The 21,740-nt window shown below is 48.9% G+C and overlaps 7 protein-coding genes across 7 annotated transcripts; 4 read left to right on the forward strand and 3 right to left on the reverse strand.

Moving 5' to 3' along the window:
- SERLADRAFT_467193 (uncharacterized protein) lies at positions 1 to 3,019 on the reverse strand (the record flags this gene model as incomplete). The annotated part of the gene is made up of 3 exons (XM_007318189.1): positions 1 to 1,005; positions 1,073 to 2,189; positions 2,249 to 3,019. Coding segments are annotated over 3 exons (2,709 nt in total), but the record flags the coding sequence as incomplete, so codon positions are not given.
- Positions 3,020 to 3,944: 925 nt separating this feature from the next.
- SERLADRAFT_437844 (uncharacterized protein) lies at positions 3,945 to 4,389 on the forward strand (the record flags this gene model as incomplete). Its single annotated transcript, XM_007318190.1, has 3 exons — positions 3,945 to 4,024; positions 4,080 to 4,216; positions 4,265 to 4,389. 3 exons carry the CDS (start codon positions 3,945 to 3,947, stop codon positions 4,387 to 4,389), a joined length of 342 nt encoding a protein of 113 aa, XP_007318252.1.
- Positions 4,390 to 5,265: 876 nt separating this feature from the next.
- SERLADRAFT_415406 (uncharacterized protein) lies at positions 5,266 to 9,959 on the reverse strand (the record flags this gene model as incomplete). Its single annotated transcript, XM_007318191.1, has 5 exons — positions 5,266 to 5,495; positions 5,581 to 5,661; positions 5,722 to 8,056; positions 8,125 to 9,241; positions 9,301 to 9,959. The coding sequence occupies 5 exons, from the start codon at positions 9,885 to 9,887 to the stop codon at positions 5,266 to 5,268; spliced, it is 4,350 nt and encodes a 1,449-aa protein (XP_007318253.1).
- A 648-nt stretch (positions 9,960 to 10,607) lies between these two features.
- On the forward strand, positions 10,608 to 13,015 carry SERLADRAFT_361401 (uncharacterized protein; the record flags this gene model as incomplete). The annotated part of the gene is made up of 10 exons (XM_007318192.1): positions 10,608 to 10,831; positions 10,899 to 10,906; positions 10,954 to 11,258; positions 11,320 to 11,569; positions 11,620 to 11,635; positions 11,688 to 12,093; positions 12,136 to 12,220; positions 12,275 to 12,544; positions 12,613 to 12,771; positions 12,826 to 13,015. The coding sequence occupies 10 exons, from the start codon at positions 10,608 to 10,610 to the stop codon at positions 12,843 to 12,845; spliced, it is 1,743 nt and encodes a 580-aa protein (XP_007318254.1).
- Positions 13,016 to 13,048: 33 nt separating this feature from the next.
- SERLADRAFT_449005 (uncharacterized protein) lies at positions 13,049 to 15,515 on the forward strand (the record flags this gene model as incomplete). Its single annotated transcript, XM_007318193.1, has 10 exons — positions 13,049 to 13,185; positions 13,243 to 13,296; positions 13,343 to 13,499; positions 13,559 to 13,911; positions 13,969 to 14,049; positions 14,110 to 14,248; positions 14,313 to 14,489; positions 14,606 to 14,710; positions 14,765 to 14,790; positions 14,857 to 15,515. The coding sequence occupies 10 exons, from the start codon at positions 13,123 to 13,125 to the stop codon at positions 14,986 to 14,988; spliced, it is 1,287 nt and encodes a 428-aa protein (XP_007318255.1).
- A 4,024-nt stretch (positions 15,516 to 19,539) lies between these two features.
- On the reverse strand, positions 19,540 to 19,992 carry SERLADRAFT_437849 (uncharacterized protein; the record flags this gene model as incomplete). Its single annotated transcript, XM_007318194.1, has 1 exon — positions 19,540 to 19,992. The coding sequence occupies one exon, from the start codon at positions 19,990 to 19,992 to the stop codon at positions 19,540 to 19,542; it is 453 nt and encodes a 150-aa protein (XP_007318256.1).
- Positions 19,993 to 20,383: 391 nt separating this feature from the next.
- On the forward strand, positions 20,384 to 21,583 carry SERLADRAFT_467197 (uncharacterized protein; the record flags this gene model as incomplete). Its single annotated transcript, XM_007318195.1, has 5 exons — positions 20,384 to 20,442; positions 20,577 to 20,605; positions 20,667 to 20,749; positions 20,810 to 20,993; positions 21,069 to 21,583. 3 exons carry the CDS (start codon positions 20,698 to 20,700, stop codon positions 21,271 to 21,273), a joined length of 441 nt encoding a protein of 146 aa, XP_007318257.1.
- Between the last annotated feature and the right edge of the window lie 157 nt (positions 21,584 to 21,740).

Below are 21,740 nucleotides of genomic sequence, written 5' to 3' on the forward strand. Positions count from 1 at the left end.
ACCAGCTACTAGCTGGCCAGAAACAGTATCCCATATCCTGATAGTCATGTCTTCAAACCCTGACGCAATTTTGGATCCGTTTGATGAGACAGCACCACAATCCATACTATCACCGCGGCCTGCAAGTTGGGACGTAGTAGTTACTAGTTGCCCAGAAGCAACATCCCAAATGCTGATGGTTTTACCATCCAAGCTCGAACAAAACTTTGATAGATCCAGAGAGAATGCAGTGAAGGTATAGGTATGATGATTGTAGCTTTTTGCTATGCTTTTCGCAGGCTGTGCAGTGGAAATATTCCAAACCGTCATCGTCAGACCGCTCTCGAATGATAGGCCAGCCACAGCGACCATGGACCCATCAAGTGAGAATACAATACTGATAGAATGATGCTCCTCTATATCACTAAATGGACCAACTACCACTTGACCAGAAATGATATCCCAGATCCTAATAAGGGTTCCGGACGCTGAAGCAAGCCTAGATCCTACAGGTGAAAATGCAAGAGATGTAACAGCGCCTTCATGTCCTTCGAAAAGAACAGCCTCCAGCTCGCCCGACATATCCCAGATCTTGATGGTACTATCCTGTGAACTCGAAGCAACCGTGAATCCGTCTGGTGAGAATGCAACACAGTCAACGCAGTCACTATGACCTTCAAATGGGCCAGCTTTTAGTTGACCGGTGGCAGCGTCCCAAATCCTCACTGTACAATCCTGAGAACCCGAAGCAAGCTTTGTTCCATCTGGCGAGAACGCAACACAACTGACAACATGGGAGTGTCCCCTAAGCGTATACAGAAGGGGGCTCCAATTTGTGTCCCTACCCATAAATTTCAACGTACGCTTGAAATGTGGCATATATGTCTTTGACACAAGCGAGCTCTCTGGCGCCAGTGGCAGAGCAGAGATGTAAATATGAGGCACGCTATTTGAAATGGGAACATCAAAATGAGCGATAAATTTGTGCGCGTCGTCGGCGAACTCTCCTAATTTAGTTTCAATGCTCTGTGTGAGACGGAAAAAAAGATGACATTGAACGTCACGCAAATGCGGATGTAGGGTGCTGACTTACGCGCAATAGGGAAAGGATGGTAAGAACCATGGCCGATGCAGCATTGGTGTCGCGATACAGACTCATCACTTCCAACCAATGCAGTAGATTCTTTTTGAACAATAACCAAAGCATACTTGAGAGCCAGTGGCAACTAGACAGGCATCCCGAAGCATCTACGAGGTGAGGGCCCCAGTATCGACATGCGTAGTGAAGATGGCCGCTAATGTACTTCTTCATACGTTCATGAAGATCCTCGACGTCTTCGTTAAGAAGGTACGAAGACTCCAACTTGCAGATATTGAATCTGAGACCGTAAGTGGAATCATCCATAATTTGTAAGCATGAACGTAAGAAATGGAGATTGCAGGTGCTCGCTGCGGCACGAGGAGTACGGAGGGGCTCAGGACATAGATCAGAGTCAAGAAGAAACTCTACAAATGATAAATGACCTATGCGAACGAGTCCATCTTCACCAATTGATATGACAGACTTAAATTCACGAAAAACGATGTCGATGGTCGTTTCCTTGACAGGGACGACCAAGAAGTATTTCAGGTGTTCGCGCGACAGCGGGACCTTGGCAAAAACGATAGTTTGCAACAAAGGTTGCAACGCCACTTCGATAGCCTGGTGCTTCTGAATGTTGCTGAGGGCGTGTGTGGCAACTTGACTATACAAGTGGTAAACATCTCCCTGTCCTGTGACAGAGCCACCGGAAAGTATGAACGTCAGTAGTTCCTCAGGTTCTCCTTCTTCGATGAAACTCATCGCGGTTTTGGCCCATATGAAAAGGCCTGCAGCACGAGCTTTGAGTCGTTGAATGTCATATGGTGCTGGCCAACCGGCTTGGGCCAACGATGGAATGTCGGTCGTCAGTTCCTTGAAACGGCTTTCAAAGAACGTCTGAATGTCGTCTGATGCTGCAGGCGTCACCTTATCTCCTGTTGGGAGGACAATTTTTTGGCAGGCTTGACGAAAGGGCTCGGGTAAACGGTCGTCTCTGCCTGTGATTATCAACTTAATTGTCTTCGGGAGCTTAGACCATCGCGTAAGGGTATCGAGAAGAGTTTTACGTTGTGGGTTTTGAGACGAATCGCCACACTCGTCCAAAGCATCTACGACCACTACAGGATACCTACAGTGACATGTACAAAAATCAACACGTTGCTGATAAACTCCAAAGTAGACACGTACCTCGGATTTTTTTGGGCTACCAATTTTTCGTTCATCTGCTCCAATGACTCCTTGATAAGGATGTCGAAATGAGCTGCGATATCGGGTCTTTGAGGATCCACGCTTCCCTCCTTGAGAGCGGTGATGACGGCGGATGCGATATCCGTGTTGAAACGAGCAAGATCGAAAGCGACAGTTCGCCAAAGCGCCGCAGGGTCACTCAATACCGTATCGCCTCTACGAAAAGTGAACGATCCACCGAGACGACGATCGGCTCTAAGCTTCGAGATCAAGCTAGATGCGATGGCTGATTTCCCAGCTCCTGGGCTTCCTGTGATCCAAAGGATATTCTTTCCTTCCTGTGCGTCCGCCGGTTGGTCGAGCCAGTGTTGAATTTCCGTGAAGATGTCCTCTCGGGTGCCATCCATGCACGGTTGGACGTAGTTGCGGTTGTGATCGACTGGTTTCAACATCGCTAGGATAGCGTCGTCTCCAGAACCAGTGTGGACGTTTGTGATGTTTGTAGTGGTATTGACTTGATTGCCAGTGACATCGTTGTAAGTACGGATATTGGCCTCTGGATTAGCTCCACTCTGAGTGAGGGGCATGTTTTTTCTTGATTATTTCGAATGGTATTAGACGAGATGAGAGCTTGGGTTGTGTGAGAGTGGGGGTTGTGGGTAAGAGTTGAGTTGGGTATCGATGTATCGATGGATGAAATCGTGTTTGCCTCGTGCCCATCGTGCTTCCAGTCAGTATCGTAATAGAGCGCATTTCTCCGGGCCTCGTGCACTATGATAGACGCACACACCTATGAGATCGACTTTGACTATACGGATTTAACTTGAACGACATACCTGTATATAGTGTCGAATCCATCGTGGGCGTGGTACTCTCAGCAACGCAAGGAAGACAATACTTTCAACGACTGAAGTGCAATGAGGCGTACGATGCCTGAGATCACTTGTACTCAGTGAATTTGATGAAAGCATATACACAAGGTTAGTATTTGTGGACTGTAAGTATGGGGAGAAAGAGACGTACTGGTAGCCACGTCCGCAGACTATGGAAGCTTGAATAAGAGTATTATAGGGTTTGGTCATTCCTAGTACTGGCGCCAATTTTTCCTCAGCAACTCAGGCTGTTCTCACTGGCACAGACAAGTGCCTCTGTATACGTACTCTGAAAACGCTTCTTGCCTCTTATCACACGCTACATGTCGCAATTTAGAGTACTGGACGTTATCCAAACTTCCAAAGGTATGTCTAGATATCCTAGGTTCACCTGTGGACATCGCCTAGCATCGGATTTCGACGAAAATTTCGCCTTGGACGTCGTTACCGTGACTGTGCTCTAAGCTTTGCCTGCAAAGCTATCGTCACGACAGTTTGCGCTGGGAATGAGAGGATGTTATGATGGTGCTGGTATTGTCAACGAGTCTGCTATTCAGATAAGACCTAGGCAATATATACGCATAATCTGTTATCAGATCCAGACAACCGTATGGTGCAAGCTGTAGCAAGCACCGTCGTCGTGAGTATTGCCCCCCAACTTGCCACTGTACTCTGGCAGATTGTGATAGACCCACGAAATCTCCATATCCGTCCAGGAGTGGTCACATGTCAGCCCGTTCCGCACGTATCCCTCAAAGGTAAAATCTCATCTCCACTTCCTAGTCCCTGCCTCCTACGTTCACTACAATCCACGTAGATTCACCATGGCAGCCTCTCTTCCCATCCCCGTGTTCACAAACCTCAATGATCTCTATCAAAACCTCGCTACAACCTTGAATCATGCGTGAGTGTACCTTCCAAATCCCTATACCGGCAAACGTTGGGACAATCTCGCTCAGGAGTTCAAAACAAGGTTCGGGAGACCTCCAGTCTACATCGCACGAGCACCAGGCCGTGTCAAGTAACCGTACCCTCTTTTCCTCCTCTTCCCTCACTAGCAGATATATCCTTGAACTTTGCACATCTAGCCTCATAGGTATGTCTCTATCTACTTCATGTAAACACCTGAGCTAACGTTCCTTAGGCGAGCACATCGATAACGCACTCTCTCGTGTGTTCCCAGCTGCGATCGAACGCGATATCCTCATCGCATGCGCTTCCCGGCCCGGTCGACCTCTTCACTCATGCACCAGGCAGTATCATCGCTGAAAATTTGCATGGAAAATACAAACGCCAGGCCTTCAACCGTCGGGAAAGAGGACGTACCCAAGGATGTTGCCCACGTCGAGGGGTGGCACCTCGATATCGATAACAAAGACGAGCTCAAGTGGGAGAGCTATGTTAGGGTAGGCTGTTATGTCTGTTTTCTTGAATTGAATTGAAGAAGGATAGTGATGCGTGTAGGAGACCATGTCGTGTTCTGGCTTTAATAGCTTCACCAGCTTGTCAAAAGTTGTTCACCGGTAAGGGGTAGTTCCTTTGCACAGGTTCTCTTCTATTACGTTCCTTGGCCGTCTTGTCTTCCTAGGGATGTTACCACTTATTCATAGAGGACGTTGCTGCTTCTACTAAATGCTGTCAGTTCTTCCACTCATATGTTCTCTGGCAGACATCTGGCTAAACCTTTCTTGGTAATATTCCATATTCCTCAGTTACGAGCCTGCAACTTCCATGTCATGAGATCATGTTGTATTTGGTCCGAAGATTTGTTTGGTGACTGTATTCACTGAACCACCGCCTGGTCTCGTGGTTGTTTATAACAGATACTTACTTGCCAGTGTGTAACGTTCATGTTCGTATCGCCTCGCCCCTTATGTTGTAAACGACAGGCGTTTCCTTATATTACCGCCAACATTCATCTTGCTGACGCTACCTTTGTTCTACTCAATCAGCTGTCTATTGTGCACTCGTAGTGTGCACATTATAGCCCCTTGGCTCTTTCCTGACAACGATATCTCATACCTGAGGTGTCAGCTATAGCCAGTTGATAATACAATGCTTAACCTAGTCAGATGATAAGTTCTTACCGCAGAATATCATGTTTATGTCTCGTTGATCATTTGGGCTACTTTCATTTAGTGGAAATCATAAAAGTGTATGTATTCTGATCAAGTTACATGCAACAGCTATCTCGACATATAAAACAAGTTCATACGGTACAAGCTTCAACTGTGAAGCAACCTTAAGCCCTATTCTAGCCTTCAAGCAACTCTTCATCCCTGTGCCCTCGGCTCCCGCAAAGTCTGAAGCAACTCCACAAAGATGATACGGATGTACCAGTCCCCGCTCCTGGTTGAGGTGTGCTAGACCTGGGCCTGTTTGTTGACAGAACGGAGGCTGACACAGGGTCCTGTGATTGGACCCTTTCAGCCTCGCTGTTCTCCGTCAATGATGGCATACAGTGTTGTTGAAGTAGTCGAGGCTGAGTGCCACGCATAAGTAATGTAGGGCTAACATCCTGTGACGTTGTGTGATCCTCAGCTACAAGGAATGTGAGCGCTTGGTTATCAGATCTCGGTGATAAGGCATAAAAGAACTAACCATCATTGCCCGTGCCAGTGACGCATAATGTCCAATCTGTACCATGCATAAAGTCATCGTATGATACACGCAATTCAGATACTCCAATGACTCGAGAAGTACGGAAGTCGCACCATCTATTACGGTGGGCTGGTGGTATCCAGTATAAGAGTTTTTCTCTTGGTGCATCACCATAGCCAATCCACCCGGAATCCTTGGAATAAGAACTTGCATAAATTGCCTTCATGTTTAATGCAGACATATCGACTTTATCTGATGTTAATGATAATGCAGGAGGTGTAGTCAAATTTGTAGTGTCATGATGACCAAGCTGATCAAAGGCAATATCCCAGATCCTGACAGTACCATCATAGGACGCAACCTTGAGCCCATCAGGTGAGAATGCAACAATTGTGACAACAGCACTATGGCCATAGAATGGACCAGCTACTACCTGACCGGAGAGAACATCCCAAATCCTGACTGTCTGATCTTCAGAGCCTGAAACAAGTTTGGATCCATCTGGTGAGAATGCAACAGATGTAATGCTTTTAGTGTGGCCCTGAAATAGACCACCATCTACCTGGCAGGATTCAATGTCCCAGATGTGGATGGTTGCAGAAGCAACAGCAAGTTTGCATCCATCCGCTGAGAATGCAACCGTGCTAATCTCATCAGCACGATGATATGGGCCACCAACTACCTGAGCAGATGCAATATCCCACATTGTAGCACCCTGATCAAAAGACCCAGAAACAACCTTGGATCCATCTGGGGAGAATGCAACAGATGTAATGTATGACCCAGGAGTATGACACTGAAATGGGCCAGCAACTAGTTGTCCAGAAATATTCCAGACCCTAATGATAGCACCCTCTGAATATGAAGCAACCTTTGATCCATCCAGTAAGAATGCAACAGAATGAACAGCTTCCATGTGGCCTGTAAATGGGCCAGCTACTGGCTGACCTGTGACAGCATCCCATATCCTGACAGTTTTGTCATGGGAACCTGAAACAATCCTGGATCCATCTGATGAGAACATAACAGATTTGACAGCCTCAGTATGACCTTGGAATGGGCCAACCACCATTTCACCAGAGGAGACATCCCATACTCTGATAAAGCTATCATTAAAGCCGGAAGCTATCCTGGATCCGTCTGGTGAGAATGCAATACAAAGGATTGTGGAACTATGCCCTTTAAACAAATTAATAGTCAGTTGGTCAGAGGCACAATCCCATATCCTGATGGTCAAATCCAATGAACCTGATGCAACCTTGGATCCATCAGGTGAAAATGCAACACATTTCACAGAAGCACTGTGGCCTAGAAATGGGCCAGCTACTAGCTGACCAGAAACAGTATCCCAGATCCTGATAGTCATGTCATAAGACCCTGAAGCAATTTTGGACCCATCTGGTGAGAAAACACCACATTGAATAAGACCATTGTGGCCTTCAAGTTGGGATGTAGTAGTTACTAGTTGTCCAGAAGCAACATCCCAAATGCTAATGGTTTTACCATCCAAGCTTGAACCAAACTTGGATAGATCTGGAGAGAATGCAGTGAAGGACGAAGTATGATACTTGTGGGATTTTGTCATGCTTTGCGCAGGCTGCGCAGTGGATATATTCCAAACCATCATTGTCAAACATCTCAGGAATGTTATCTCAGCCACAGCCACCATGGACCCATCAAGTGAGAATGCAATACTGGAAGAATGATGCATTTCTATGTTGCCGGTCAGACCAAGCTGCACCAGTTGACCAGAATTGATATCCCAGATCCTAACAGCACAGTTTCCGTTTGCTGAAGCAAGCCTAGATCCATCAGGTGAAAATGCAACAGAGTTAACATCGCCCTTGTATCCTTCGAACAGACTAGCCTCCAGCTGGCCCGACATGTCCCAGATCCTGATGGTATTATCCCGTGAAGCCGAAGCAACCTTCGATCCATCTGGTGAGAATGCAACACAATTGACGTAGTCACTGTGGCCTTCAAATGGGCCAGCTTTTATCTGACCAGTCACAGCATCCCAAATCCTGACAGTATTATCCCAAACCCAATCACCTGAAGCAAGCTTCGTTCCATCTGGCGAGAACGCAACACAATACACACCACCGGAATGTCCCCTAAGCGTATGCAGAAGGGGGCTCCAATTCGTGTCCTTACCCATAAATTCCAACGTGCGCTTGAAATGTGGCATATATGCCTTTGACACAAGGGAGCTCTCTGGTGCGAGTGGCAGAGCAGAAATGTAAATATGAGGCACGCTGTCGGAAATGGGAACGTCAAAATGAACAATAAATTTTCGCGCGTCCTCTGCGAACATTCCTAATTCAGTTTCAATGCTCTGTATGAGACGTAGAAAACATCACTGAATGTCACCGAACAAGTGTAAACGTAAGAGTGTTGACTTACGTGCAATAGGGAAAGGATGGCATCAAGCATGAGCTGTGCAACCTTGGTATCGCCATGCACACTCATTACCTCCAACCAATGCAGTAGATTCTTTCTGAAGAATGCCCACAACATACTTGAGAGCCAGTCACAACTAGACAAGCATCCTGAAGCATCTACAAGATGAGGACTCCAGTATCGACATGCATAGTGAAGATGGCCACTAATGTACTTCTTCATACGTTCATGAAGATCCTTGACGTCGTCATTAAAAAGGTAAGAAGACTCCAGCCCGCAGATGTTGAATCTCAGACCGTAGGTGGAGTCGCCCATAATTTGTAAGCACGAGCGTAAGAATTCGAGATTGCGTGTGCTCGCTGCGGCGCGGGGGATACGGAGGAACTCGGGACATAGATCAGAGTCAATAAGAAACTCTACAAATGATAAATGACTGATGCGAACGAGCCCATCTTCACCGATCAATATGACAGATTTGAATTCACGAAAAACAAAGTCGATGGCTATCTCCTCAATAGGGGTGACCAAGAAATGTTGCAAGTGTTCGCGCGACAGCGGGACTTTGGCAAATACGATGGTTTGCAGCAAGGGCTGCAACGCCGCTTGGCTAGCCTTATTCTTCTGAAGGTTGGTAAGGGCATGTGTAACAACTTGACGATATAAGTGGTAAACATCCTCCTCTCCAGCAACAGAGCCTCCGGAAAGTATGAATTTTAGTAGCTCCTGGGGATGTCCTTCCTCGATGAAGCTCATCGCGGTTTTGGCCCATATGAAAAGGCCTGCAGCACGAGTTGTAAGCTGTTCAATGTCACGTGGGGCTGGCCAACCGGCTTGGGCCAACGATGGAAGATCAGTCTTCAGCTCCTTGAAACGGCTTTCAAAGAACGTCTGAATGTCTTCTGATGCTGCAGGCGTCACTTTATCTCCTGTTGGGAGGACAATCTTTTGGCAGGCTTGACGAAAAGACTCTGGTAGACGGTCGTCTCTGGCTGTGATTATCAACTTGACTTTCTTCGGGAGCTTAGACCATCGCGTAAGGGTATCGAGAAGAGTTTTACGTTGTGGGTTTTGAGACGGATCGTCACACTCGTCCAAAGCATCTACGATCACTACAGGATACCTACAGTGACATGTACAAAAATCAACACGTTGCTGATAAACTCCAAAATAGACACGTACCTCGGATTTTGCTGGGCTACCAATTTTTCATTCATCCGCTCCAATGACTCCTTGATAAGGATGTCAAAATGAGCTGCAATATCGGGTCTTTGGGGATCCACGCTTCCCTCCTTGAGAGCGGTGATGACGGCGGATGCAACATCCGGATCGAAACGAGCAAGATCGAAGGCGACGGTCCGCCAAAGCGCCGCAGGGTCGCTCAATACCGTATCGCCTCTACGAAAAGTGAACGATCCACCGAGACGACGATCGGCTCTAAGCTTCGAGATCAAGCTAGATGCGATGGCTGATTTCCCAGCTCCTGGGCTTCCTGTGATCCAAAGGATATTCTTTCCTTCCTGTGCGTCCCCTGGTTGGTCGAGCCAGCGTTGAATTTCCTTGAAGATGTCCTTTCGGGTGCCTTCCATGCATGGTTGGACGTAGTGGCGATTGTGATCGACTGGTTTCAACATCGCTAGGATGGCATCGTCCCCAGAACCAGTGTGAACGTTTGTGATGTTTGTAGCGTTGATGACTTGATTGCCAGTGACATCGTTGTAAGTACGGATATTAGCCTCTGGATTGGCTCCACTCTGAGTGAGGGGCATGATTTTTTCTTGATTTTTTCGAATGGGATCAGACGAGATGAGAGTTTGGGTGTGAGAGTGGGGGTTGAGGGTAAGAGTTGAGTTGGTTATAGATAAATAATCGTGATTGCCTCGTGCCCGTCGTGAATGCAATCCCGTAATAGAACGCATTTTTCCGGGCCTCCATAGACGCGCCCACCAACGAGGTCGACCTTACAGATTTATGACATACACCTGTATATAGCGTTGAGTCCACCAAAGACCCTTCTTGCGTCTCACCACATACAAGGCGCGATGGCATTCAGGATAACGGACGTTGTCCAGAGGTCGTAGGCTCACGTATGGACATCGACGAAGTTCCACGAAGACATCGCTACTGTGCTACCGCTTTTCTGAAAAGCTATCGTCACTGTCGCCTGTACTGATGAATGAGTCGAGGGGTGCGGTGGAGTTGGAGTTGACAATGAGTCTGTCGTTCAGATAAGACCCAGGAGCTTTACGCAGGAAATGGATACAGCCTCACACAATTGCAACCTGGTGCAATATCGACGACGATGGTGCTTGCTATTGCAGCATACGGTTGTCTGGATCTGATAACATGGTTGTAATCAGATCATGCTGAGTATGGCCCGGGAGTGGTCACATGTCAGCCCGTTCCGCACATATCCCTCAGGTAATATTTCATTCCTGCACTTCCTAGTCCTTGCCTCCTACGCTCACCACAATCCACGTAGATTCACCATGGCAGCCTCTCTTCCCATCCCCGTATTCACCAATCTCAACGATCTCTATCAAAACCTCGGTACAACCTTGAATCATGCGTGGGTGTACCTTCCAAATCCCTATCCCGGATATTTCTTATTTATGCACCCGTCTAGCAAACGATGGGACAATCTCGCCCAGGAGTTCAAAGCAAGGTTCGGGAGACCTCCAGCCTACATCGCACGAGCACCAGGCCGTGTCAAGTAACCATACCTTTCTTTCCTCCTCTTCCCTCACTAACAAACATATCCTTAAACTTTGCACATCTAGCCTCATAGGTATGTCTCTATCTACTTTACACAACACCTGAACTAACGTTCCTCAGGCGAGCACATCGACTACGCACTCTTTGGTGTCTTCCCAGCTGCGATCGAACGCGATATCCTCATCGCATGCGCTCCCCGGCCCGTCCCATCCGACCCCTCCACTCACGCACCAGGTAGCGTCATCGCTGAAAACCTGCATGGCAAATACAAGCGCCAGGCTTTCACCCCCACCCGCCGCCCCACACTCGGCCCCGTCGGGAAAGAGGACGTTCCCAAGGACGCCGTACACGTCGAAGAGTGGCACCTCGATATCGATAACAAAGACGAGCTCAAGTGGGAGAGCTATGTCAAGGCGGGCTATTATGTCTGTTTTTCCTTTTTGTTGTGAATGAGGATGGTGAGGCTGATAATGGTTTGTGTTTTAGGGCGTGCTGAACCATTACTTTGCGCCGAACGAGACTAGCCTGCACCCCATCCCCGTCGATCTGCTCGTTACTGGTTCCGTCCCTGCTGGCTCTGGCCTGTCTTCCAGCGCGGCCATGGTTGTCGCTTCAACCCTCGCTTTCCTCGCTACAAACGGTCTCCTCGAAGAAGAAGCCATTAAGAACGGTAACTTGAAGGCAATCACGAAGGGATCGCTCGTTGAGATGTCGATGGAGAACGAGAGGCGTGTCGGTGCGTCTTCCCTATTTCCTTTTACTTGTTTCTACTAAGTATGTTACCAGGTGTAAACAGCGGAGGGTGAGCCCACCCATCCAAATCCCCTGATCAACACTAACACTCTAAACTTCAGAATGGACCAAGCCGCATCCGTGATCTCAACTGCCAACTCCGCACTCTACGTCTCCTTCTTCCCCCGACTCTCCGCAGAGCGTATCCCTCTCCCCGGGTCGTCCCCAATCGGTACACAGTACCCAAAATCAAGCTCGACCAAAAGCGCAGTGTTCGTCTGCGCCAACTCCCTCGTCGTCTCTGACAAAGTCGTTCACGCACGCACGCGCTACAACCTGCGCGTCGTCGAGACACTCGCCGCCGCACGCATTCTCGCCGTCCGCCTCGGCCTCTCCGTCGGCCCGCGCGAGAAGATCACGCTCAGGCATGTCCTGGCGCGACTCATCGGTGAGCCTGAGCTTGACGCTGATAAGGGGGAGATTAGCGTTGATGAGCTGAAAAGCGGGCTTGAGAGGATGGCGAGGGAGGTGGAGGTGCTTAAGCCAGAGGGCGCTGGGGAGGGCGATGAGCTTGGCGTTACGATGGAGACGATGATTGAGTGGTCTGGGATGGGCGAGGAGGCCTTCAAGGACGTGTACCTGTCTTGGGTTGACGGTAAGCTCTGTTCTTTACCATTCATTCACTCCCTCATTTCGTTCTTTGCAATAGTCGAAGCGACCCACTTCCAGTTGTATAATCGCGCAAAACACGTGTACACCGAAGCCCTCCGTGTTCTACAGTTCCGCGAGGTCTGCCTCACCGCATCGTCTTACCTCTCCCCATCTGAAGAAGCGGAGACCGCTGTGCTTGGGGAACTGGGTAAGCTGATGAACGAATCGCAGGAGAGTTGTTCGCGGGTGTTCGATTGCTCATGTCCTGAGCTTGACGAGCTGACGCGGCTGGCGATGGAGGCGGGGGCGTATGGGAGCCGGTTGACTGGTTAGTCGTTCATTCCTTGTTTATTTTTGTGTTGCAAGAACATGTATTGATTTCTTTTGGTTGTGCAGGAGCTGGCTGGGGCGGCTGCACGGTCTCGCTGGTTGATGAGACGCAGGTGGATTCGTTCATTGGGAAAGTCAAGGCTGCCTACCCGCCGTACCGAGACCTAGAAGGAGACGCACTGCATGAAGTTATTTTTGCTACCAAGCCAAGCAGTGGAGCGTGTGGTGAGTCTTCTTCAACTTGACTTTTGCATCTCGATTCTGACTGGAATGTGACAGTGTTCAAGTTTACAGAATGAAGAATAGGGACTGTAAATGAGTGAATTATTCGATAAATGTATTACTGTAGATGGACGCTATGTATGTCGGAAGGGGATTGCATTCGGGATGGGATAGATAAGATAAGACGGGACGGTCCGCCGATGGCTGATGATGAATGCTCCACAATTATATGTTTTTCATTTTTTTCCCAAAAAGTTGAGCAGCTGAGCATTTTGAAAGCGTGGCTATAAGCAACAAAGGGCTCCCACCCAGCAAAAAAGTGCACAGTTCACTCTTGACATTCTACCATCAGACATGGCAGAGTTCAAACCCGTGTTGCTCTCCCTCCCGTCCCTCGCTCCTTCGCTGGCGGTCGAGGTATGGTCCTTGCTCCAGTTTCGGTGTTGTGCTCACATCGTGGTTGTATGATCCCAGGTCATTCCCTTTGGACTAACCATTCACCGTATCTTTGTCCAAGTCGACGGAAGGGTGCGTATCGCCCGTTTCCTCCTTTGTCCCACTCATCCCCCCAAAGACGCACGACATCGTCATCGGCCCAGAGGCACCCGAAGACCACACCGTCGTCAAATACACCAACACCATCGTCGGCAGATACGCCAACAGAGTCCCCGTCGGGACACACACCGTCGACAAGGACGGTGTGTCGTCCCAGTTCACAGCCATCACAAACGGTCAGTCCTTCTCGTCCCCGCTCTCACTCGTTGCTTAGAGTATGTGCGGGGGGAAACAGAAAGCCCGCAGGTATCGCTGCACGGAGGTCCCACGGGCTTCGACCAGCGCGCATGGACGCAGCTCCCGTCTCTCTCCTCCGCCACCCTCTTCACCCCCGCTGAGATCTCCGCCATCGCAGAAGCTGCACCGGGCGAATCGAGCGCTGCCATCTTCACGCTCACGTCCGAGGACGGCGACCAAGGCTACACAGGCAGACTCCTCCTCGAGGTGCTCATCGCCGTCGTTCAGCCTGGTCCCGGGCGTACAACCGGCGGGGCAGAGCATGAGCTTGGGAGCGTCGTTATTGTGTATAGGGCCAAAGTGGATGAGAAGGCAGGGGAGAAGGTGGTGACGCCGATCAATATCACTCAGGTCTGTTGTCCTTCCCATTCTCTTTTTGACGTTATGCTCAGTGGAAGGGGTTCTTAGCATTGGGGCTTTAATCTCGATGCGAGCTTGAAGGATGGTCCAGATTCGCTCTCGGTTATGAACCACAATATGAACATGAAGGTGCGCACTGAAATCTTCACACAATACCCCAAAGCACAACGTTCTGACTGACCTGGGCAGTCAACCCACGTCGCGGAGCTGCTGCCCAATCACCTTCCTTCTGGGAACTACATCCCTATCGCAGAGGCAGATGGCGGAAGCGGAGCGCATGTACATGGTAACAAGCGCATCGGGGACGGATTCCCCAAGGGCGGGTATGGTGAGTGTATCAGCTACTTCCCCACTCAACTTCACTTCCTCATTCTCGCACTGCACAAACGCAGATGACTACTACCTCCTCTCTCCACGCCCCGCTTCCGCTTCACCGCATCGCATACCTCTTTCGTCCTTCGCTCCCTCCCTCGACCTGGTGAAAGGTCTGCTGGTGGGCGGACGGAGAGATCCCGTGCTCGAACTGTCTTCTGACAGATCAGGATTGGCAGTCGAGTTTGATACGAACCGTGCGTATACCTTTCGTTCGTTGTCCTTTCGTTCCCGCTCACCTCCTGTCTCTGCCCCGCGTTGGTTCGAACATACCGTCTTTGGTTACATACTATTTTGGTTGGGACTTGGATAGAGGCCGGACTCATGTTCTACACTAACAACTGGGCGGACGCCAAGGGATATCGGAAGAAGATCCATGGTGGATCTGGGGTGAAAGGTGATGGATATATCCCTCAATGTATGTTCCTCTTCACCTCACCTCCATCACGGCTGACCACTAACACCTCGATAGCCGCCGCTTTCATTGAATTTCACGAGGTAAAGCCAGTCTAGACCCCTCATCTTATTTCATGTTGCTAATGCATGTCGCTCGCGCTCTCCCAGCCGTTGTCTGCGTTCTTGTACCCTACCACGACCAGTACGGATACGCTATTGACGTCAGACGAGATTTACAACAACTTTGTGCGCGCGGACGTTATACTCAGACGGGTCGACCATACTGGTACCGGAGTTTGAGAGCTCGAGTGTTGAGGAAAGGAAAGGAGAAAGAAGATAATAAAGACAATGTAATATTATTGGCTATCGCTCGATTCTGTATGAAGACATCTTGTGTGGTGGGATCATTCCCTAAGATTATCTGGCTAGCGATGCAACAAGAAATTCTATGATGGGTAAGTATTACACGCTAAAAATCGACAATAATGAATGACTGCCTGTTCTCGTAAACCCTCACCTATTAAACCCTCAGCCTCCAGCGCCATCTATGTCCACGCTGCCCTATGATTTCAGACCTCGTGTATGACTTTTTCAACCAGCCAGTCCTCCGACCTCTTCTCCCTAAGCACAACAGGGATCTTCATCTGCCCAGCACCCACATTCAACTCTTCAATCCGCCACCTTCTGAAATCCCTAAACGACCCAGGCTTAACGATCCTGATCGTTGGTGGGCGGAGACTGTCTTTACTGAGACTGCGCTGGATGTTCTCGTTGGATGCGATCAGGCTGTCGAGAACCTGCTGGCGGGCGAGGTGGGCGTTGGGCCCGAGAGGCCCCGAGGTCTCGACGATGAACCCAAAAGTGGCGGGTAGCTGCCGCTCGTCCCGGACGACTGTGAATTCAGTAACCGGTCCGATAGCATCAGCCGTCGTCGCAAAAATAGCATCGACGAGCTGTCTTTCGCTCGTCTGGGCGTGGCCGAGACGCATCGCGACGCTGCGTGGAGAGTGGGGGGAGGTTTAAGTTTAGTCCAGATGAGTGGGGATGTGAGATACTATACTCACTTTCTCCTCTCGACGTATTTTATGATAGGAGAGCCGTCCTCGGGGTCGAACCCTGCGATCTCGATGATGTCCCCGAGTCTATAGCGCCACATCCCATCGCGGGTGGTGAGAATAAGCTCGTATTGTTGGCCTGTCTCGACTTCCCACTGATGCCAGTCGAGTTTTGATGCGTCAATGAAATCGTAAATAGAAGAGAGAAATGTGCGAGCACTTACGGCAGGAAGTACATTTTCAGTTGTTTCCTCTTGCGTGAGTTCAAGGTACTCGATCAAATCGTCGCTCACGACCTTGAACTGATTCAAATCGCCATCCCCGTACACCGTTCCAACGTAAGTCTCGCTTGCTGTGAAGCCAAGACTGCGCATGTGGACATGAGGGCCTAGGTAATAACGCATCTGTTTGAAAAAGTGTGTCAACGTGGTGTTGAATATACGATTAGATTCCGAGGGTTCGAAGGCTCACCTTGGGGATGACAGCAGCGAAAATCCCACTCGCGATTCCGATAACACACTTGAAGCCTGGCCAGATTTCTCGCAGCCAACCTGGGCGGTCGGAAACTACGCCGATGGCTCGAAGCTCTGCCGCTCGTGTAGGGTTGGCAATGAACTTGGGCTTGAGTGTCATACAATATCATCCGTCTGTCAAGATAGCATTCTACACGAATCAATCGACTGGTCTCACCTCTAGATATTGCCTCACGTGATCGATTCCCTCAAGATCGGGAAGTTTCCCGTGCTCAATGCAGTCAATGAGGGTCTCCCAGTCTTCTTCAATATACCTGATCATGTCAAGGAAGACGGTGCCGAAAAGGGTGTTCATGGTTTCGAGATTGCGGTCATGGAGGGCGAATAGGGCGTGCATGAGGAGGAATGGGCGGTATTTGGAGATGAAGCTGACTGCGACGGGCGAGGTTGCACGAGGAGCTGCGTATTGTAAAACACTATCATCAGCACGCTCGCAGCGTTGGAAAGATCAACGGCCTGCTCACCAGTCAGAGTGACCATCCACGGGTCTTTGTCTATATCAAGACCGTTCTGCATCCGAATAGAGCCAGAGGACATGAGCGTGATGGGAATCTGCTTAACGATTTGTGCTTCGCTGCCCTCGATCTGGAGTACATTGCTACATCCAAGCGAGTATACAATACAATTTGTGCCTCCTGTCGATGACACTGGGTTCGCACTTTTGTCCACTGACTCGTATGCGATGCCTGGAGGGTGACGGTACTTGGCGAAATGTTTTGGTGCCGCACCTGAGGTTGCGCTGGAGATGGCAATGAAATATGGTAGGCCGGGTGAGAAGAGGTCTTTCAGCTCAGATTCTTTGCATGGTTTCTCGAGGAATCGGGAGATGAAAGGCTGATAGGAACTGTAGTTGGTGAGAGGAACAGTGGAACGGAAAACGTGTAGGAGAGAGGAGGGCTCTGGATCGGAGAGCTGGGAAAGTGCGTCGTGGAAGGGTTGAAGGGATGGGGATTCGCGAACGTAACGGGAGGTGCTGTTGGTATTGATGAGGTAGAGGAGGACACGTTCTGATCTATCCTTGAGTTCGCCGAGGAGTTCGGGGGTTAGAGCTGGGACGGGGGAGGAAGAAGACATGGACGCGGGAGATGGGTGGGGGATGTGAGGAGCGTTGACCTTGGCGATGCTATGCTCGCTATCGGTTTAAAGAGGATCAGCAAATAATGATGTAGAGGTTCTTGACCATTTTAGTCTCCCCTATCAGAACAATTAGTGATATGACAGTCGATATCTGTATTGCGGTCATAGTACTGCAGGCTATTATCGTGTTCCATCATGCAGGATCCAGTGTTCTCACGGTGGAAAAATGATTGCTGTAAAACAGTGCAGATCACCGTAGTATACATGAACAGGCGCCGAGTCGAGAACGAGGAGACGCGGAAGAACGAATGGCTAGCCTCGGTCACAATGTGCACAGGACCCTGCCATGCCATGCCATGTCAATGCCATACGTTTAGTATGTCGTAAGATGGCAAAAAAGAGAGAGCACCTCTGACAACAACCGTGTTTGCCAAGCAAAATTGACAAACCTGTACGGCTTGTGCACGTCGCGCGGCATGGCAAGGATATTCGCCTTTGTATCTGCGCTCTCGAAAGCCGCGATTGTTGGCAGTCGTGGTTGCTGTCAGCCTCCATGACGATTAGATATGTTTGAGGGGATTGATACCGCAAGATGCCACAAATATGCCAGTGATGGCTCCATGTGTTACAGTCTGATGAGTCGAGCGTTTGATCTCCAGGACGATATGTTGTTTCTTTGGAGGTTGATTAAGTTGAGACGCTAGGGCGATCATTTGAGCTCGCTAATCCATATGTACAGCCATGAGCACAAGACCCCCATTCCTTGATATCTCTCGGTTGAGGCATTCCATGAGCGCAAAGTGCAAAGTAAAGGGAAGAAACTTACCGCCCTGGCATAGCCTAAGTGCTATGCTCTTGTTGCTATGCAACATGTATGCAATAACATATTATCGCATTTCCTATGTTTTTTTCGTTCTTTACGGCTCCTGGGAATATTTATTGACGTTGCTTTTGATCACGTGATTGGAACGCATCTTATAACCAACTCCAGCCACAATAACCTGTTTTTATTCTTCCATCTCGCCAGATAGTCCAGGGTGCACTATATCTTTCTACATCTATAACTTATCAATGATTCCATTTCTCAGTAACGCAGGAGCAGCCTTGGTCTCTTTTATCTCTTTTCTTCAACTTATGGGGCTACAATCCTATCACGACCTTCGACTGAGCTTACCATCTCTACCAGCCCCTTACAATCCCTGTACTTTTATTGATCACCGCAGACCCATTCATTTCTAGCTTTATTTCTGTCCCAGAACCACCCACACTTGCTGTCCCCATATTCATACCTTCAGAGCCTGTCACACCCGTCCCTATCGCAGATGCGCTCACCGCTGCATTTGTGTGCTCCATTCATGATGGCCCAGGTGATCAGACTATCAACAGCGAGACCGCTATTTTTCCCAGTTCATCAGAAGCGGGCGTCAACAATACCAGCGCTAACTCACTCCTTCGATTAAGCCCCTCAGCTACTCTCCGTTGTCCACGGCTCAAACCGAAAACACCGCCTTTACATCTATACCCACAGGGTACAACTGGTGGGGAATGACATTCTGTCCCATCTTATTCACAGCCAGATACTTTGCCCTCCTACTTTGGGCGTGCATTGCCATGTCCGTATTATTCCCTTACACTCATATAAATCATTGCACTGGCACTGACACCTCAACTTTGTTTTCTGACATCGGTGGTGCTTGTGATGGTTTTGACATTGCCTTTTGATTGACAGATTCCAGCATTCATTGTCCATCACTTTAAATGTATTGGCGCGGAAGACAAGTACGAAGTTCGCCGCTTTGATGCTCGCCCTTTTGTCTGCGTTGGGCATGTTAAACTCGGGAGAGCCAGGATTCCTATTCCTTTCGGTCTTCCCAATCTGCATTTTGGGCTCCAAAAACACCCCACTCTGAAAACTCATTCTGTCTCTCAGGCACCACAGATTCCTATCATTACGATCTCGCGGCCGAAAGACTGCGATGATGAGATGGAAGCACCCGTACACGTACCATTGGGTGGTGAGCCTGAAGGTTGTTATGTGTATTCACAAGTCGTCGATAAAGTTGAACAGTGTTTAAATATTGAAGAAAAAATGATAGGCACTGAGCTTGACATCAATCAGCAACAACAGGAGGAAAGACTCTAGACCCATCCACAAGGAACCCAGCGAAACGAAGAGTCAGCGTTGATCAAGAGGTGTCGAACTTTTCAGTGCGGTGAATATTTAACAAAAGAAATTCTAGGAGTACGGCGCTGAATAAGTTGCCATATGTCGAATCTTCTTGTTCAATGTTATTGTCAAATATCTTGATCGCGTCAGCGTTGACGTGCGAGTCTATGGATGGTAGGGTGATTTGTCGGAGTGCGAGCCCACATATGAGGAACCAGAAAGAGGCAGCTGGTCCAGGTTCAGTAGCGGAGATAATACCCAAGACGATTCCGTCATCAGTAACTGTGCCACCAAGCAGCAAGTTTAGTTCCAATGGGTACTGGGATCCTGAGGGCCAAGGAAAGAGAAAGAGAAGCTGGGGCGATGAGGTGATATTGTTCATGAAAGAGCCTCGCGAAAACAAGAAAGCTGCGTCCGAACAGGATCCAAGTAAGATGGTGAAATGTCCAAGGATTTGATCGGGATAAGCCATTTACTCATTTACTACAGTGTTTGCATTTTTCTTAATTTGATTGTAACCTAAGTAATGACTGTGAGCGGACATATACTTTTGTTCTGTATTTCTACTTACTGTATCCTTAAACTTACGAGCGACGACAAATGCTGCGTGGAATTGTGCCAGTGTAAGATCGGTCAACAAGCCTTGTTGTCCTATTGTAGGATCCAATGGTGTTTGTCTTCATGTTCAACGCAGTCTAGGTGATAGAGCGCACAACTATGCCGCAACTGTCATGGCCAGTTATAAGGAAATAAATCTGAAATCATTACACTGAGAAGGTAGAGCAATCATGGATGAGTTTCCATTTCCGGAGGTATTTCCAACTCCGCCTTACTCTGTCAACCCTATTCTCGCCGTCGACCACAGGCTATCCGACCGACGTCAAGACTTATAACAAGGCCCTCTTCGCCTCTTCAAGCAAACGTGAGTGTCTAAACACGTCTGATGTCTTGAAACCAGGCCTTCATTTCAATCTGGGAGTTTTTGGAGCACCGGACGAGGCTGGATTTTCACTGCAACTCATGGATGTTTTGACTGACATGTCCTCTGCCTCACAGCCGGAACAAGTGCGAACAGCAGCATCGCAGTATGTCCTGAAAATTGATTCTATTGTCGTGGAAGGACTGACCGTTGTGACGATCATGCAGCTTCCGCACCAAAAACATCTAATCGCCCAGCATGATCATCTCCAAGCAGAACAGGCGCGTCATCTACGAGAACCTTTTCAAGGGTGCGTTCTCCTTTTAGTCCGGGTGTTCATATGGTTAATAAATATTGGTCTTGGAAATAGAGGGTGTCCTAGTTGCCAAAAAAGACTTCAACGCGCCGAAGCATGAAGAACTCGATGTCCCTAACCTCCAGGTTATCAAGGCCATGCAGAGCCTGACCTCGAAGGGTCTCGTTAAAACTCAATTCTCGTGGCAATGGTATTACTACGTCTTGACCCCGGAAGGTGTCGAGTACCTCCGTGAATGGTACGTACACGCCCGAGTATACAGTATTCTGTAAAGAAGGTTTCTGATAGCCAAATACTTGTCTGTATCGTACAGGTTACACCTCCCCGCTGAGATCGTCCCTACCACACACAAGAAAGCTGTACGCCCCCCACGCCCTGCTGCTGCTCCTGGACGAGGTGGAGAGGGTACTTACCGTGCTCCTCGTGGTGACCGGGACGACTACCGCAAGAAGGAGGGTGCTCCCGCAGACTTCAGGCCACAGTATGCTGGTGTTGGCAGAGGTGCTCCAAGGGAGTAAGCTGGAGGCAAGACCCATAGATAAGGCATGGGGGTGATCTTTTATGCCCGATTTGTGGTTGTGGATTGATGTTCCCCTGGTCATAAAATCTTGTAGTATGAGCATGTCCATGCCCCTGACTTATGCTATGCTTTCTTTTCGCGCTCACTTTATGACACGACTATCCGCATTATAATGATCACTCGAGGACTCGTTCACTTCTCTGTGGGATTTGGCTTACTCGACCGGTATACAGATTCACCTCCATTTGGTAATCGCTGTACTTTTGCATCATCATGGTCTATGTTATGCGTGAAACAATGGAACATAGAATTTGAGCCTTGGTATGACGAACTGGATTACTTTGGAAGGCTAGGCCCAAGGCATGGATTCGAGCTCTGGAGTTGATGCAACGTTGATGTTGTAGTGATAAGATGTGGACGAGGAATGGGTGATTGGTCACCAACTGCTGCACCCCTGTCCTATAG

Source organism: Serpula lacrymans (assembly GCF_000218685.1).
Source record: "Serpula lacrymans var. lacrymans S7.9 unplaced genomic scaffold SERLAscaffold_7, whole genome shotgun sequence".
NCBI classification, from domain to species: Eukaryota; Fungi; Basidiomycota; class Agaricomycetes; order Boletales; family Serpulaceae; genus Serpula; species Serpula lacrymans.